The sequence below is a fragment of the Protopterus annectens genome, chromosome 9.part0, assembly GCF_019279795.1.
Source record: "Protopterus annectens isolate FY-2018-M chromosome 9.part0, PAN1.0, whole genome shotgun sequence".
Taxonomy (NCBI): Eukaryota; Metazoa; Chordata; order Ceratodontiformes; family Protopteridae; genus Protopterus; species Protopterus annectens.
The window spans coordinates 230,338,982-230,356,145 of record NC_056743.1 but is presented as its reverse complement, the minus strand read 5'-3'; the positions used below and the strand labels follow the sequence as shown (position 1 = coordinate 230,356,145).

Genomic DNA, 17,164 nt, shown 5'->3' with positions numbered 1-17,164 from the left:
ACACAAATTATGCCTCACTTGTCTGTACTTACACTGTCAATTACATAGCTAATGTATCAATACAGCTAGAAGGAACTCCTTACATTTTTGTTTATACTTGTAATAATAATTAAGCCTAATTAAGTAAAATGCCTGAAAACAAATCAAATATACAAAATAATTGTTTAATGGAAAATGGGTGAAAGTACAGTAAAAAGTAAAAACAAAAAAGAAGAGCTGCTTGTAACTACTGCAAAAGAGTCGTGCGTCAAAAGATGAGTATATATTCGTGTAGTTTCCATAGAAACAAGATTTCAACATACTAGGTTTCAAATGGCTTACCTTCCTCTGTCAGTGACGGAGAAGACAAGCAGGAAGCCCTCCCCTGTTCTCATGTATTGTTCTCGCATGGCTCCAAATTCTTCCTGTCCTGCTGTGTCCAACTGCATAAGGAAAAGAGCAGGTACAATAAACAACAAGTATAACCCAAAAAACAGCAGTAAATAACTGAAGTCTTCACTATTAGGCAGAACAAGTTAAGAGCACAGAGTACTCTGAACGTTGTAAAACCCTGTGCTAATAGTACAGCAAACAAGGGAAACTAAAACGACCATTGTTTATGTGCCCAAGAATAATAAATGTATAGCAATTTAGAGTGCAAATGTTAGCAATTCCTACACCTCTCACATAAAAAGGCAGAGCTCACTCCAAAAAGCCACTGAAGGGTGTTGGTATTATGTGCACTCTGTACTTACCTAAAATGCATTACGATATTAGAATTATAAGAAAAGTACAGTTGTGTGCACTTACCATAAATGTAGATGTTCGAGTGTATTCACTGTTGCAGTAATTACATTTGGGTAATTCTGCTAGCAGGTTGCCCTCAGTCGGCCTGAATTCCAAAGTCCTGGGTCCTGCGCCGGTTGCTGTAGCCCCTTCCCTGATGTCAAGTCGTCAGGGGTATAAAAGATGTGGCCGACACCATTTTCTTTAGTTTTTCTTGCCCTAGATGTCAGGTGCCCCCTAAAAGGGTAGCCAAAATTTATATATATATATATATATATATATATATATATATATATAAATACATGCACCGATATAAACTTTACCTTCATCTACAAGCAAAGACACCACATGGGTTGTATAAATCAGAGAAGGAATGATAGGTTCCATCAGAAGAAAAGGGGGATGGTGGGTGGGTAACCTGGACTGCAACAGTGAATACACTCGAACATCTACATTTATGGTAAGTGTTCACAACTGTACTATGTTCTTCGTGTTTCACTGTTGCAGTCATTACATTTGGGTACAGTCCCAAAGCTATGGATGGGAGGCTGGAGCTAAACAGCATTAGGAGCGGCTATGAGGCCTACAGAACTGCAGTGGCAAAGCCTGCCCTGGATTTAGAGTAGAGTGGCAGATGATAGTGCTTTGTAAAGGTGTGCACTGAACTCCAGGTAGCAGCCTCTAAAATGTCCTTGGTTGGTACTCCCCTGAGAAAGGCTGCAGCTCTGGTTGAATGTGGCCTAATGCCCTTAGGCACTGGTTTGCCATGATGTAAGTGGCAGAAATGAATGCAGTGGCCTATCCACTTTGAAATAGTCTGCTTTCAGATAGCCTTTCCTTGTGATCCTGCAACATATGCCACTAGTAATTGCTCTGTCTTTCTGAAAACTCTGGTTCTGTCCAAGTAGAATCTAAGCTGTCTGTGTACGTTCCAAAGAATGCAGAATTCTCTCCCCCTTGTTCTGTGGATTTGGATAAAAAGTTGGCAGATGAATAGTTTGGTTAAGAGCCACACTGGACACCACCTTAGGCATAAATGTTGGGTTTGTCCTCAGAGAGACCCTGTCTGGATAAAAAATGATAAAAGGTTCCACAGCCATGAGTGCCTGTAGCTCTGAAACTCGTCTTGCAGAAGTCGCTGCTAGGAGCAGAGCTGTTTTCCAAGATAAAAAATTTATATCAGCAGTAGCAGCTGACTCAAAAGGAGGCAGGGTGAGTTTTTCCAAGACATAGTTGAGGTCCCATGCACTCATTGGTGATCTCCTTGGAGGCCTTACATTTTTGGCTCCTCTGAGGTACTGTTTTAATAAGGGATGAGAAAAGATTGGTGGCTCTGTATTGTAATGAGCTGAATTTGCAGAGGCATGAATTTTAATAGATGAAAAAGACAGGCCTTTGTCCAGCATCTCAGTTAAGTATTGCAAAATCTGAGGAATATTTGACAGAGCTGTATCAGTTCCTTGCGCCTGGTTCCAAGCACAGAATCTCTTCCATTTTCCAGCATAAGATTTTCTAGTACTAGGCCTTCTGGCCTCCAAAATTACAGCATCACAGCTTTACTGAGAGGTGTGTTTTGTATGACTACATTATCCGCCATGCTGCCAGGTTTAAAGTCCTGAGTTGGCTGTGCAGAATCTGATTGTTTTGCTGGGACAGTAGATGAGGTATTTGAGGTAAGGTCCAAGCTGGGCATTGAGACAAGGTCTTTAGGATTGGAAACCAGTACTGGCGGGGCCAGTCTGGGGCAATCAGTATAATTTTTGGCTTCTCCTGTCTGACCTTTAGGAGTACCTTGAGGAGGAGAGGCAGTGGGGGAAAGGCATATACTGATAGGTTTTTCCAGCTGAAAGATAGGGCGTCCACTTTCCATGCTTGTCTGTGATAAGTCCTTGTGCAGAATCTTTTCAGTTAGTAGTTGTGAGGGGAGGCAAATAGATCTATGTCCGGGCATCCCCATTTCCTTGTTATCATGCTGAAGACTTGCGGATCCAGCTGCCACTCGTGGTGATCCATAAGGTTTCTGCTTAGTTCATCTGCCAGAGTATTTTTCCTTCCTGGCAGGAATTGCGCCTGCAGATGTACTTGGTAAGTTAATGCTGTGTCCCACAAAGTCATGGCTAGTCTGCAAAGGGGGGAAGAATGTGTGCCCCCCTTCTTGTTTATATACCACATGACTGTGGTTGTTGTCTGTCTTTATCAGTAGTTGTCACGGATGAAGTAGGTCCTTGAAGGCTGTCAGGGCATTCTGAACAGCTAGCATTTCTTTTTGATTGATATGTAGATGCATTTGGGTTGAGGATCATGTGTCCTGAATGCATCTTCCTGCCATGTGGGCCCCCGCCAGGCATAATCTGATGCATCCGTTGTTAGTGTCTGCCTGGCAGTGGGTAATGTGAATGGCTGTCCCTTGTTTTGGTGACAAGCCTTTGTCCACCATCGAAACTCCTGTTGTAGGCAGGGAATGAGAGTAATCATTGTTTCCAGGCTGTGGCAATGTTGAGTCCAAACACTTTTTAGGTACCATTGAAGTTTCCTCATATGGAGTCTTGCGTATGGAATTAGTAGGATGCAGGATGCCATGAAGCTCAAAGCCTGCAGAATATTTCTTGCAGATAACTGGGCCTTTGTTGCCAACATTGTGAAATAGGTAGTCAAGTTGCCTTTGTTTATCTGGTGTGAGAAGCCATCTGGGCAGTTGTATTTAAGCTTGTACCCAGGAATATTATCTCTTGAGAGGGTACTAGCTTTGATTTCTTTTCATTGATTGTGTACCCTAGGCATGTTAGAAGTCTTTTCACAAACGCCAGATGCTGTAGAAGAATGTCCTTGTTCTCTGCTTGAATTAGACAGTCGTCCAAGTAAGGATATATTTGTATTCCTCTGTCTGCAGCATGCAATTATTGGTGCCAGGCACTTTGTAAAGGCCCTGGGCACAGTAGATAAGCCAAAGGGTAGTGTGGAGAATTGGTAATGCATTGAGCCAGCCTTGAATCTGAGGTATCTTCTGCATAATTGTCTGATTGGGACATGCAGGTATGCCTCTTTTGGCATGGTATGGAAATGGAACTTTTACCCTTGTGACACGATATTTAGAACACACTTGTCCTGGGTTATAATGTGCCAATTTTGAGAAAAAAGTGCTAATTTTCCCCCTAAGGGTGCTGCCAGGAGATAAGTGCTTGGTGCCGGCAGGGTGAAGTCACTGAGACTGTTTCCTGTAAGGTTGTGATTTATCTTCTCCAACTTTGGAGGTAGAAGCACCCCATTGCTTTGACCTGTAGGAACCTTGCGCCTGGGATCTGCCTCTAGGGCGTCTGGATCGGCCCCTTTGAGGTCTGTCTGACACAGGAAAGGACCAGTTCTTTGTAGGCCAGTGTCTACTAAACCTAGGTGGTTGTACTTGTAAAAAATCTTTGACAGTTTGCATAGATTTAGCTTTGTCCTCCATTTTCTTTAACACCTCCTCTGTCGTAACACCAAACAAAGTATCATGTTGTAAAGGTGCATCTAATAATTTAACTTTGACATGATTAGGCAGATTTTGTTCCTTTAACCAAGCATGCCTCCTAATTACAGAACCCGTAACTGCGGCTCTGCAGGAGGCCTCCAAAGAATCAAAACCACATTGCAAAGTATTCTTTCCAACTTGTTCAGCTGCATGCAATAAATCCTGCATTTCCTTGTTATCTGCACATTCAGAGTTTAATAACATTTTCTGTTTAAGCAATGTCATGACATGTTGCTGATATCTGAGCATATGAAATTGACAGTTTAAGGCCCTTTTAGCCAAGGTAGCAAATGTGTAAACCTTTTTTCCCCATCTATCCAGTGCCCTAGAATCTCTGTCATAGGGGGTAGGGTTTTTGCAGCGGAAGCCTGAACTCCTTTGGGACCCTGTGAAACAGTTTCAGGGTCTGCAGCAGGGTTTTTAAAAAGGAATTTATGAGAGTCAGGAACCCTGTAATATCTGTCAGGCTTAACAGGAGCTGGAGGTAAGGAGTCAGGGGCAACACTAGACTCCGAAAACACATCATCCACAATATAACACAGGTGGAATGGTTAGTGGCCTGTGTTGGGGCAGTAAAAGGAAATCCCTGAGCCTCTTTTTAGATTCTGAAAAATCTTGGCTCTCCCAGTGGAAATGCTGCTCCCTCATAGTATGCAAGTTTTCCCCAAAAGAATAGTCCCCTGGAGGAGAAGCTGAAGGTATAGATTCTTCAGCATCAGAATCCTCATAGGGGGGAAGAGAATACTCCTGATCAGAAGAGGAATCAGAAGAAATAGAAACCTGATCTGAAGATTCATAGTCAGTCTTCTTGCCTAGGCCTCTTATTAGGAGGGGGATGGGAACCCCTGATCAAGGTAATTAAGTCTTCGGCCATTTTGAGCATCTGTTTTTTGGGCATAGAGGCCTGTCCACGTGGCTCCTGAGTTTGTTTCTTTGCTTTAGAAGGTGCTTTAGTCTTTTCCTTTGAAGCTGAAGTTGGTTTAATGTAAAGATGTTTAGGTCTGAATACACCCTCAGAAGCCGGTGCCTGTTCAGCAGCTCCAGACCCATCTGAAGGAATAGTATTCCGAGGCTGCAATACCTTGAGTTTCCAGCGGCATGGCAGACTCCATGTGGGAGTCGGCAGCAGCCTGCGACTCTAAAGTTGCGGGCGTCAGGGGCTGCGAAAGCGCCTCACTGAGAACTGGCGAACCAGAGACTGGCTTAGGAGAAGCTTTGTCGTCAGTTTTGGGCCTCGGTTGTCTCTCTCTCTCCTTTTCTTTGCGTTTTTTTGTGAACTCTGGTAGTCGGATGACTATCCGACGACATTTCTGGATAATTAAACCGGCGTCCAAAATAGTTTAAAGCAAAATCATACCGACACTTAATAGTGAGTTGGTTAAATCTAGCACAAAACCGACAACCAGCAACACTGTGATCAGGACCTAGGCAAGGAATACAGTAAGAATGAAAGTCCTTATGAGGAATTTGCTTTCCACAAAAAATACAATTATTAACTTTTTCTGACATCGGTCTGGAGCAAGAAAAAAGTTTCACCAACGGGGTACTTAGATTTATTGAAGACTTCAGATCTGAAACTCGAACACGAAAATCTCAGGAGTCGGCCGACTGGCACTTGCAAACTGCTTCTGCTTCGGGCACCGCGCAGCAAGAAAGACTAAAGAAAATGGCGTCGGCCACATCTTTTATACCCCTGATGACCTGATTTCAGGGAAGGGGCGACAGCAGCCAACGCAGGACCCAGAACTATGGAATTCAGGCCGACTGAGGGCAGCCTGCCAGCAGGATTACCCAAATGTAATGACTGCAACAGTGAAACACGAAGAACATTGGCAATACAAAATCACCTCCGTCAACAAAACAACCTCACAAAATTGCCAAAAAAAGTTTAAATTTTGATAATTCAGCAAAACCTGACAGCCATACATTACCTTTATGAAGGGGAAAGTACCCACAGACCCCATATTTTGGCAGTTTCAGAGAAAACAGGAGTACTTGGTTTGGTGAACAAGCAGAGCCTTTTCCTTTACCTGCTACACTGTAATCCTGGATTTCACATTCACTTCAAATTTACATTAACCACACTGATGATCAGAAATATGTACTTTAACAAATCAGCACTTCAAAAATGCAGACTGCAAATACAATATTTCAAACAAAACTACTACTTTTTGATTTAACAAGCTCCCATCAGTAACAAGACATGGCAGGTAGATGTACATCCTAGCAAAGTCAGCAGTGAAGACAAGAAAACTATCTGTGGTGTTTACACATATGGACCCACATTTTTTTCCATCACTGTTCTGTTTCATAATAGTTAAAACTTTCTAAAACTTACCCTATTCTTAAAATGCAGGATCCAACAGAAACATTCTAAAAATAATCCCACAGGTTTCAGTCTTGTTTAACATTACTTATCAGAGGTAAAAATCGGGCATCTGAGGTCTAATGGTAACCATGTTTGCAGATAAATGCAAAGTGGGTGCTCTGTCAACTCAATAATGCATCATGAATCATCCTAAAGCAAGAGCCAACTCCCTTATCAAAACAGTCTACATCATTAGGGATCTGGGTTTGACAATGAGCTCTCTTTCAACCACCACGCCTCAACTTTTGGAGACACCTCACTTTCAACATACTACTTTTTCTTGGATGAGACAGCTGATAGGATAGGTTTCTTATCCAATGCATTTTCCAGCTTTGGGATAGAACCCCCCCCCCCCCGTACAAGCACAGTGCCTCTCTGAAAATACAAACCTTGAGAACTGGGCTGGTAACTGCAAATAAATGCATGGCATCAATACTACTGATCCATTATCCAGAGGCAACTAATATATCCTTATAATTAAGAGGGAGATGTGACTAAATACCTTAATGGCTTTACAGCCGTAAGCTTAAGTATAAATCTATAAACCTACTTAATTATATAAACAACTTAGTATCACTGCTATACAAGTTTAAGCACATCAGAAAGAATATTTGTGAAAGATCAATGACACTAAAAAAAGAAGTCTGCTGTTACATTAAAACCTGAGAAAATATTACAGTCCTTCATTAATAATATACCAAAGGGAAACTGGAGAGTGACTTGTGTTGATGGGAAAGAAATGAAGTTGAGCCTTCAGTGACAGAGAAAGTGCAATGGGAGCAGCTTGTCTGCACTCAAGAAGGATGGTAACAAACAGAATAGTTATTTAGCTAAGGCAAAGGACTAAGATGCTGAATTTTTGAAAACACTGAATAATCACACTGATGCTATTAAAAGAGTTGCAGCAAGAGAATAGGGAACTAAATGAACAGTATGCACTTTTACTGAATTTACTGGAATTGCTGAAGGACAAACAAAATGACCAAGAAGACAGAGCTTTATGGAAATTTCTTTTGCGATTCGTATACCAGAAAATAAAAAAATGTACTGTTTTAGCTTTCATAAGAGTAATGAGCAAACTTGACTAGTATATTTTTAAGCCAAAGAAAAAATGAGTGCAGGATTTTTACTCCTGGTTGGTAGGTTGCTGATAAATAACCACAATATACAATCGCTCCTTGTGAGATATTTAAACAATGCTCCAATGTTCCCTCTTTTACAGTAACCTAGTCAAGTCAACAAGTTTGGTGAGAAACAAGTTTTTTGACAATTATTAGTGGGTGCAAACAAAGAAAATGAGCTGTTGATCGTTTCTATGCAGGAATAGTCATCTGAGGAAGCTTACGTTTAAAATGTATCCAGTTGTACTTAGGACTTATTTCCCCAGTGGAGTAAGATCACATGCATATATGAACCCAGAAAGATTACAAGCATCACTTATCTGATACGGCTGAAGTGACTAAGGACATGGTACATTAACTAGGTGAAAGACCGACTGCACTTCCCCCTATATGTGACTCACACAGGACTAACCCCATCAATAAAAACTTGTTGGGATTCAACCTAAATAAAATTAAAACAAGTGTTGCCCTCTGCACCCCCATGTGGGAGGTAAGCCCCAGTATTCCCAAATGTAAACATATACCAGCTCACTGGTTGCACACACAATGAAGGAAGAAACCTTCCATAACAAAGGAGACACTGCACTAGCCATGATGTTCTAGCAAACCAGAGGCTGGCAAGTTCAGCACTAGGGACCTGAACATGGCAAGTGAAGTCTTCACAGAGCTGAGACTTGGAGAAATAAAGGGAAGCCACAGGCTGTGTGTTTATTTGAAGACTGCACCATTCTGTGGATATTTTAAAAGAGTGAACAATGGAAAAGCAAACATACAAGGTATAAAAGGTAGCACAAACATTTTGTAAAGAAAGTTTGAAGACTGAGTCCTGTCTGAAAAAAAACAAGAATGTGTCCTCAAATGGACAGCGGTGGACTATAATTATGGAATAACTTAAAACAATATTTAACAAGCATTTATTTGATGAAGGCATTACTTATGTAAGAAGAAAGTTAAATGTGTATCGTTATGGACTACTGGCTGGATGATATAGGGTGGACGGGAAATGTTCTGCTTTCAAGGAAAATTACATGCAATAACAAAACATGCAAGTAATTTAGACTACAATGCACTACTGGGTGGATGGTGAAACTTATGCAACATTAACTGGAACACTAGGGACAGATTTCTAGTTACTGATGGTGCTATGCTTTTCTGTTTTAGCTGAGTACAATATTGTGAGGTTCCTGGTGGACAATTTCTGGAAATATTTTTCTAACAAATGTGCAGGCTACACAGTTGGCTCCTACATGTATGAATGTTAGTTGATGCTGGTTCAAGATGTACTTTAAAGTCATTAGAAAGTAAAGTGGTACTGCCCATAGATAAATTTGGATTTAGGCTGGATTCTCCCTTTTCCCTTATACCCTTCCATAATCTGTCTAATGGGTAAAGACGGCTGAGATTGCTATTGTCAAAAATCTGTTGTACAAGGTGGAAAGTGGAATTATATGGTAGTTTAAATATTCATCTCAGGGTAAGGGGTGGCCAGAGGAGACTGGAGGTGCACCATAATTATCTGTAGATAATTGTCAGGGCATTAACATTTGTCTGTTAAGCTGAGATTGTGAGGAACAGCCTGGTTTATTGCCTTTTTATGTTTTGTTGAACAATAGGTAATTACTGAATGTCAGAATAAAATGAGTTTAGCTGCTTAAATAATGTAATTGCTTATTTTGTTATGGATTACGGTACAATGTCTTCTATTTTTGGTAAATATAATAGGTCAGCTTGTAAGGGTAATAAAATATTATTTTAATCTCTTAATATTTTAATTATATGGCAATTAATTATGGAAAATATGATCTACTGAATTTTCTGGACAATGGATACAGAGGAAATTTTAATTTGTTAGTTATATAGGATGAATTTGATTACTTAGGATATAAATAGCCTTTCTAAGAGCTGTAGCACTGTAAGGAGTACATCTGGATGATCAGGAGCACATGTGACTTAAGTAGGGTTGTTCACAGGATTAGATTTCTGTTATTTACTAAATCTTGATGGGCAGCCATAGCAATACAGACTGCCTCCAGCGCATGCATTTCTTATTTTTTTGGAAATCAACATGGGGATGAGTGCCCTACAGCAGTAACTAAAAATTCAGTACTATGGCAATTATTTCACCACTATTTGCAATCACACAACAGATAACTACCATCTAGGCTGTGCATGTGTGGGGTTAGTCTGTGTACAAAAGCAAAGGGCAATTACATGATTGATATATATATATATATATATATATATATATATATAAAACATTGTCATTTCTATTTTCAGGGAAGGATGCATGGGCAATGGTTACCTGTACCAAGCACTTTACCATCTTGGTTCCCCTTCTCCACGCATGCTGTTACCTAGGGGGATGATTATTATTAGTTAGTGGTCATAATGTGTGCCCACTCCCCCACAACACCCAAGACTGAACTGACAAAAGGTTTTGTAATACAGGGAAGCCATTCACACAGCTAGAGAATGCAAAGGAGTTATACTGAATCGCTACAAGTAGCCAACACGATCGATTATGTGTATGTGTTAAACAGCAAATGGTTAAAATAAATTACTGTGGCCACAGTTTCTTTCACTTTCCTCTCAATCAAACATTACATGTGTACAGAGCAGGAGGATGCCCTTTTGGTGGAGGGCGAGAAGGCATGCTGCACATGAAAACATAGAGTTATTACATGATCACTGGTGAAAAAAACATATGGATTGTTTGGAACTGGTTAGTCTCTCCAACATAAGCAAGTTGAGATATACTGTGGCTATTATGTTTTTTTACTTTCTTTCAAAGAGACAAACTTGCAGAATACAAGTTTCATTTTGGCAAGGCAGGTGATATAAAAAAAAAAAGAAAGAAAGAATGGGAGTTGCAGGATCTCTTCTTCCAGTCTATTGGATAGGACAGCACTGGTCAATGAACAAAATGGCCCTTGTATTTATACAATTTCTTCACATTCTAAGGTAGTGTACCATCTCAGAAGGCACGGATTCCACTGAGAAATGATGCATTACAAATTCCTGAAAGCGTTTATTGTGAGCTATCTTTGGAGAACTGACATATGGTCTCTCATACAGAGCTAGTAACTCCAGCATTTTTAGAGAGCTTTTTTCTTCATAGTCTGGTACTATGTTTTATTTTTCTTTGAATGTTATTTGACCTCTGCATATAAGGTGGGGGGTGGTGATGTAGGAAGGTGAACAGCAGTTACAGTATCACTTCTGAATGATTACATGTTTGTTGGGGGTAGTACTTATCAAAGAACCATATGGCCATTGAATTTATGGAATCCTTCACACTCAAAGGTAGTATACTCTTTCAGAAGGCACAAATATCACTGGAAAAGTTTGTGTGCATTCTCTACCAAAGTACCTTATTAAAACTCTCTGGAATTTTTATTGTGAATGGTTTTCAGGGAAGTAACATATGGCCTTTTATATACAGCTAGTAAACCTAGCATTTTAGCTCAACACATATGCAGTGCAAAACATCACAACTCTAGCAGCTTACACACAGTTTTTGCATTTCCAAATTTTCTAAAAGAAATAAACTTAAAAAGCATAAGATAAACAAATGTAAATACTTTTTTTGAACATCTAACTATACAAATAGCAATGTTATCAGTAAGAAGTATTCCTTTCAATCGTAACAGTGCATTCATAATTTCCATAAATATTGTAATACATTACAATGTCCACAAAGCCCATTTTTTGTAAACTTTCACAAACATATTTTCATATCTTGAAACTGTAGATCCTAGACATATATTGTTAGAATATTTTTGTTAACCAATAATATGCTTTAACTTAACAAGAAATTCCTCTATAGGTGTATGCTTATTGAGATATTTACAGAAATATAAAAACATAAACTTAATTGTATAATTAGCAAAACAAATAATACTAGATATCTCTCAAGATGTGCAACTTGCAGAGCAATTATCAAAGACAGTTTTCTTAAGCAACATCTAAGGTTTCACTTAACATCATGCAACAGTTCGTAAGTCACTAGTATTTTTAAGTATTAATTACATATGGAAATAATACTGCTTATTTGCATAATTATTTGAAAACTAGAAATATTTCCAGTTTAGTGTGGCATAAACCAGCACTGACAATGAATTATCCCGTCTCCCACTCACTTCTGAAAAAATGATTGTATATTCTTGAAAATACGAATAATAAGAGGCAAATTAATTTATCCACTGCAGCAAATCATAGACTAACAATCTCTGTGCAATTTTGATAATGACTCCTTCCCTTTTCTAATACTGCCTATTATTTAGCTGGTAAGTCACTTAGTTACAGAAGCCAGACCCAAAAAGGTTCTGGACTCCATAAGGTGGTATGGGTGTGAACTGGAGGAATACAAAGAAGGCATTATAGGCTCAAGTAAGTTAAGGTTTTTTTCCTGTCACAGTCTGACATCTGGGGGCTATACAACCTCTGCATAAAAGGCAAAATAAAATGATGTCAAGAATATGTGTGAAGCATGTTTTCGCTATGTTAGAAATGAAAATTCTGCATATTTCACAAGAAAATACACATTTTTAACAATTCAAATGCATGGCTACAATGACAGGTTTTCATGCAGATAAAGCAAATTCAGAGGTATGCTACACTAGAATCTCTGTGGTTCTTACTGCAGTCATACATGTTTTGTAACTGAATAATATTTTGTTATTACCTGATAGCATTGTCATGACATTTCAAATCTGGACAAAACTATAGCCTTTGGCTTTAGTTCAGATGCCTTTACTGCCAGTCTAACATGTTGCAATACACTCGTTCATTGTGGTGCTGTGGTGAACTTCTGCTCAATATCCAAACTAAAATAATGGCCCAAGGTATTTCTTTATTGAAATATCAGCACATCAGAAGTAAAACTCCTGCACATTTTGTCAGAAAAAACAAAACATTTTTTCAGCTGTAGTATATTGAGGCTACAATGCCATGCTTTCAAGTGGCTAACATTATGAGTCGTATTTAGAGATGTGCTGTACTGGAGGCTCTAGGTTTAGAACAGTACAAAACTGCTAACAACCGAGCGTTCTGTAGTTATTATCTGAAAGGTTTATAATGAAATCTCAAAGGGAGACAGTAATAAGGCCATTCAAATGGAGGCCCTGTAGCTTTAGTTCATTTGCCTTTACATCCACAATCTGACATTTAACATTACATCTTTTCATTACAAGTGCTATGGTGAACTTCTGTTCAGTGCACAGAGTACAACAGACTAAATTACACCTTTATTGATTTACTAATACATCAGATATAAAGAATCCTATTTCTCCTTAGTACACACTTCTTTTGTCACTGAACTAGTCAGGCTTATGGGTCTGTAGGTTCCTGGAGTCCGTTGATGGCCTGCACTTGTGCAGTGGGATGACCACTGCAGTTTTCCACTTGTGTGGCACAAAGACTGCCTGTAGGCTATTGTTAAACAGATTCCAGTGGTCCTTAAAGGTCATGTTTCAGGTTATTTATGAGGAATCCCAGGATATAATCCAGGCCCACTGACAGTGTTTTTGGCCTTAGGGTACCGCATCTAGGATGGTTGGGGGTTTGTTTGATGGTATTTCCTTGGGGGGGGTGACTGGTGAGAGAGGGGGTAAAACTGGAGCTGAATTTGTCAGCCAGCAGATTTGCTATTTCTTCCAGCTCTGTGTAGGTGGCTCCATTTACAAACAGTTCTGCACAATGTTGTGTGCAACCTTTGAGGTTTTGGACATAGCTAAATAAAGCCTTGTGGTTATCTTTTGTCTGGAAGGCTATCTTTACCTCAAAGTTGGCTTTAGTAGACTTAATTTGCCCTCTTAATTGGTTGTTTACATTGATGAGAGTGTTTATCATCATGCTGGACATAGTACTTCTTAATCTTGGCTATGACTTTTTTTTCTTTTGTTATACAACTTGTTTACATTTGGATTTCACCAGGATGGTTTGTTTCTTGAGACATCTTTGTTCTTATTTCTGGTAGGTACAGCTGTCTCTATGCATTTATTGACATGATTTTACAGGGTTACTGTGAGCAATCCTGCATAAGCAGCATTATTTTCAGGATTTGGGGGTTGGGGCTTGAAACTCTGACAGGTTATCATTCAGTAGTACAACGCTTGTCACAGAACAGTTCTTAAATTTTATGGGGTTAACCACAGTCACAGAACTGATTTTGATTATGGAGACAGCCTTATGTTCTGATCTAACCAACCACGACACTACTCAGAGGGGTACATGGGTACATATTTGTGAGTACCAAGTCACGTATGTTTGCACCCCAAATGGGCATATATAAGATATGGTCCAAGGTGTGTGAATTTACAAAGTCCAGGAATTTCTATAAGTATGAGGCCATGGAAGCATCCCAGTTTATAGTGGGGTAGTTGATGTCACTTATGAATATGGTATTGTGCTGAATGGTGAGGGCTTTCACTAAGTCCCAGTACAAGTTATGGGCTACTTGGTCATACAGGCTTGCAATGATGTGATATGGGACTTTCCCAATGGAAATCTGTACATGGAGAATCTCAAGTGTGTCACCCTGTTAGACTAGTTTTGAGGCAAGTTTGATGTTGATATAGACTGCAATACCTCCATCTGTGCAGTAGATGTCCTGAATGTGTGAAAAGCATTGCAGATCTGCACTGCTGCAGTGCTCTCTACAGCTTTAAACCATGCCTCAGTAATTGTACATATATTCACATTCTTCAATGTGAAGACAGTCTGGAGGGAGTGGAGTTTCCTGCTTAGGCACCAGACATTGAGCAGTAACATCTACAGATTCCCTTAGGTTGGTTTGTTAAAATGGAAGGTTTGTCAGTTTGCCACTGTCTAAAAAGGCACTAAGGGGAAGGGCAAAGTTTTAGCCAATATTCAAAAGCCTAGAAGGGACAGGTACAGAACATCCTTAGCAAAGCAACATAGTCTGTTGACCATATCCTTCCATGGTTACAAATATTGTACCCCCTTGGACTGACACCAGAAACTAAACCAATTATTGAGGCCAATCATCTTTTGTTCATATTGTAACAACATCCTTGGTGAAGGCAGAATGCTGCTCAATGTTAAGTACATACAAACCTAGGATACAGTCTGAGAGAGCTCCATAATGTCTCTTTTCATATAGTCCATTGAGATGCATCTCAGGTCATCACACCCTCATGGACTATGACCAAGTCTTACTGGTACTTGTGGTCTAATGACTAGAGTGTGTGGGAGGGTGGATTCTGGCCCTTGACAGACAATTGACCATGGTTTTCTCCTTATTCAGTGTGGCAAGTGGAATATCTGTATGTCTTACAATGGAGTCTCCCAGGATTAAAATACTGGGTAGTGTGTTGGCTTCCCTTATGGGCTTTGTAGTTGAGGCTCCAAAGGGTATGAATGTATGTGTTGTGATGGGCGCTGTTTTGTTGGATTGCTTTTGGGGTTGCTGGGGATACACAATGTAGGACAAATGTCTAGGATATCTTTGCGAATTAAGAAGGTTACTTTCAAGTGCGTCAGCATATGCTGGTCTATGTATTGGGTCAGTACTATGTGTGGTAGGTTTAATGCTTATGTAACAGGCAACCTGATTGTTACTTTGAGTGCGAGTCTTGCCTCCAGTAACACTGTAATTACATCTCACACATACAGTATCTGTTTCAATAAGGATTAATAGATGCCCCTACTGCTTTCCCCCCACCCAGCCTTCAGCAGCTTCTGGTACCTCTGCATGCATAGAGGGATAAATTAATAATGGATAAAGAAGATGAAGGGCTGACTGCAGCAGATATGCATTTAAATTATCATACAATGTCGAATAAGTAATCATATTTATTTCAAATTGTGGCTTATGAAACCAAACAAAAATAAATATGTGAATTGTCAGTAAAAATCTGACAAATTAAGTTTTTTGTCTTACAGAGAAAGAAGAGAATCCTCATGCATTTTGAAGTATGCAAGACGGATGTTGAATCATCTCATGCTTACACAAGACACTGAACCCTGAATCAGTTTAATGCTGCCTATTGGAACAACTCTCAACCGTTCTCCAAAATATGTAACACTACCTCTCATTATGTGGAACAAATGGCCAAAATGTGGAACATTTACTAACAACTTCCACATGGAAGATTACAGCATTGCTAATAATTGGTTGACTTCATACTTACAGAAATTATTTTTGATGAATTAATGTGTTTCAATATTATTTACCATGGATGTCAATTACAAAAAATAACGAACATATGACAACAGCAAGAAATTTACAATTTTTAATATACAAAATGAGGAACACTGCTCATAATGAGATACAGATTAGTGGTATGCCCACTGGAGACAGTAGGATGCGTCTACAGAGGGTAGTTGGGTTAAAGATGTGGAAGAAAAGAACTAAGATGATTTACATGGGAACAATTAAGCAAAAATTTAGCATAAATAATATTTTACATTTAGAATTTCAAGGCGTATTGAGGTCTGCTATTATGGGTTAGTTCGTTGATGGATGGCACCACTTCAACTTTGATATTACTTTTCTTAGACATAAAAAAGGATTCAACAAGTAACTGAATGATTAATTAGCAAAACAAGTGCTAAGGGAACTGAAAGGTAATGTCTCAGGTAAAAAGACACAAATATGAGTTTATACCTTAGGAGAAGAAATGTACAAGTATATTTGGAAAAGGAGTTAGTGGCTGCAAAGGTATTCCACCAGGTCTACGAGATTTATAATACTTGCCAGGAAATGTTTGTACGAGCATTTTTAAACCCCAGTTAGACTAAGAAGAATGTGGATTCATGTAAATGCAATGTGTTGGAAGTATGAAATGAAATGGATTGATTGTGGAAGCACGTTTTCAGCTGTATCAACATTTGAGTGATCTTAAAGACACTTTACAGTGTCTAAAGGAAAAAGCATAAAGATTCTAAGGCAATATAGTGATGACTGTAACAAATAAACTACATCTAGGTAAAAGGTAGTATTAAATTGCACCCACATTTAGAGCATGTAACAAACTATGAAGAAGGTTGGGAATTGAAAAGAATTGCTAAAAATGTGATTAAATACAAAGCCCAGTGGCTGCCATGGTACATACATAAAGGTACAAGGAGTGTGTGCTTCTTAGTTTTTATATATATATATATATATATATATATATATATATATATATATATATATATATATATATATTTACTAAATAAAACACGCACTACATCAGCACATGAAACTTTAGCACAATACAATTTAAAAAAATGTCAGTATTTCTTTACTTGTCTTTGTTTACCAGGAAAGTCCGACTGGGTAAAACCCATTTTCAGTGGAGGAGGCCCAGGGAGAAAATCTCCATTTGCTTACATTGTATCAGTCAAACAGAGAGTAGTTACATTTCTATTTACAAACAGCAGTTACATTTATACATT

The 17,164-nt window shown here is 39.1% G+C and overlaps 1 protein-coding gene across 1 annotated transcript in view; it reads right to left on the bottom strand.

Annotated features, from left to right (window-relative positions):
• The window catches only part of RRAS2 (RAS related 2), a gene marked incomplete in the record, with an annotated part of 709,318 nt that overhangs the window by 255,259 nt on the left and 436,895 nt on the right, over positions 1-17,164 (bottom strand). The window contains 1 exon segment of the mRNA XM_044082797.1: positions 322-422. Within this exon segment, the coding sequence (XP_043938732.1) occupies positions 322-422 (101 nt within the window).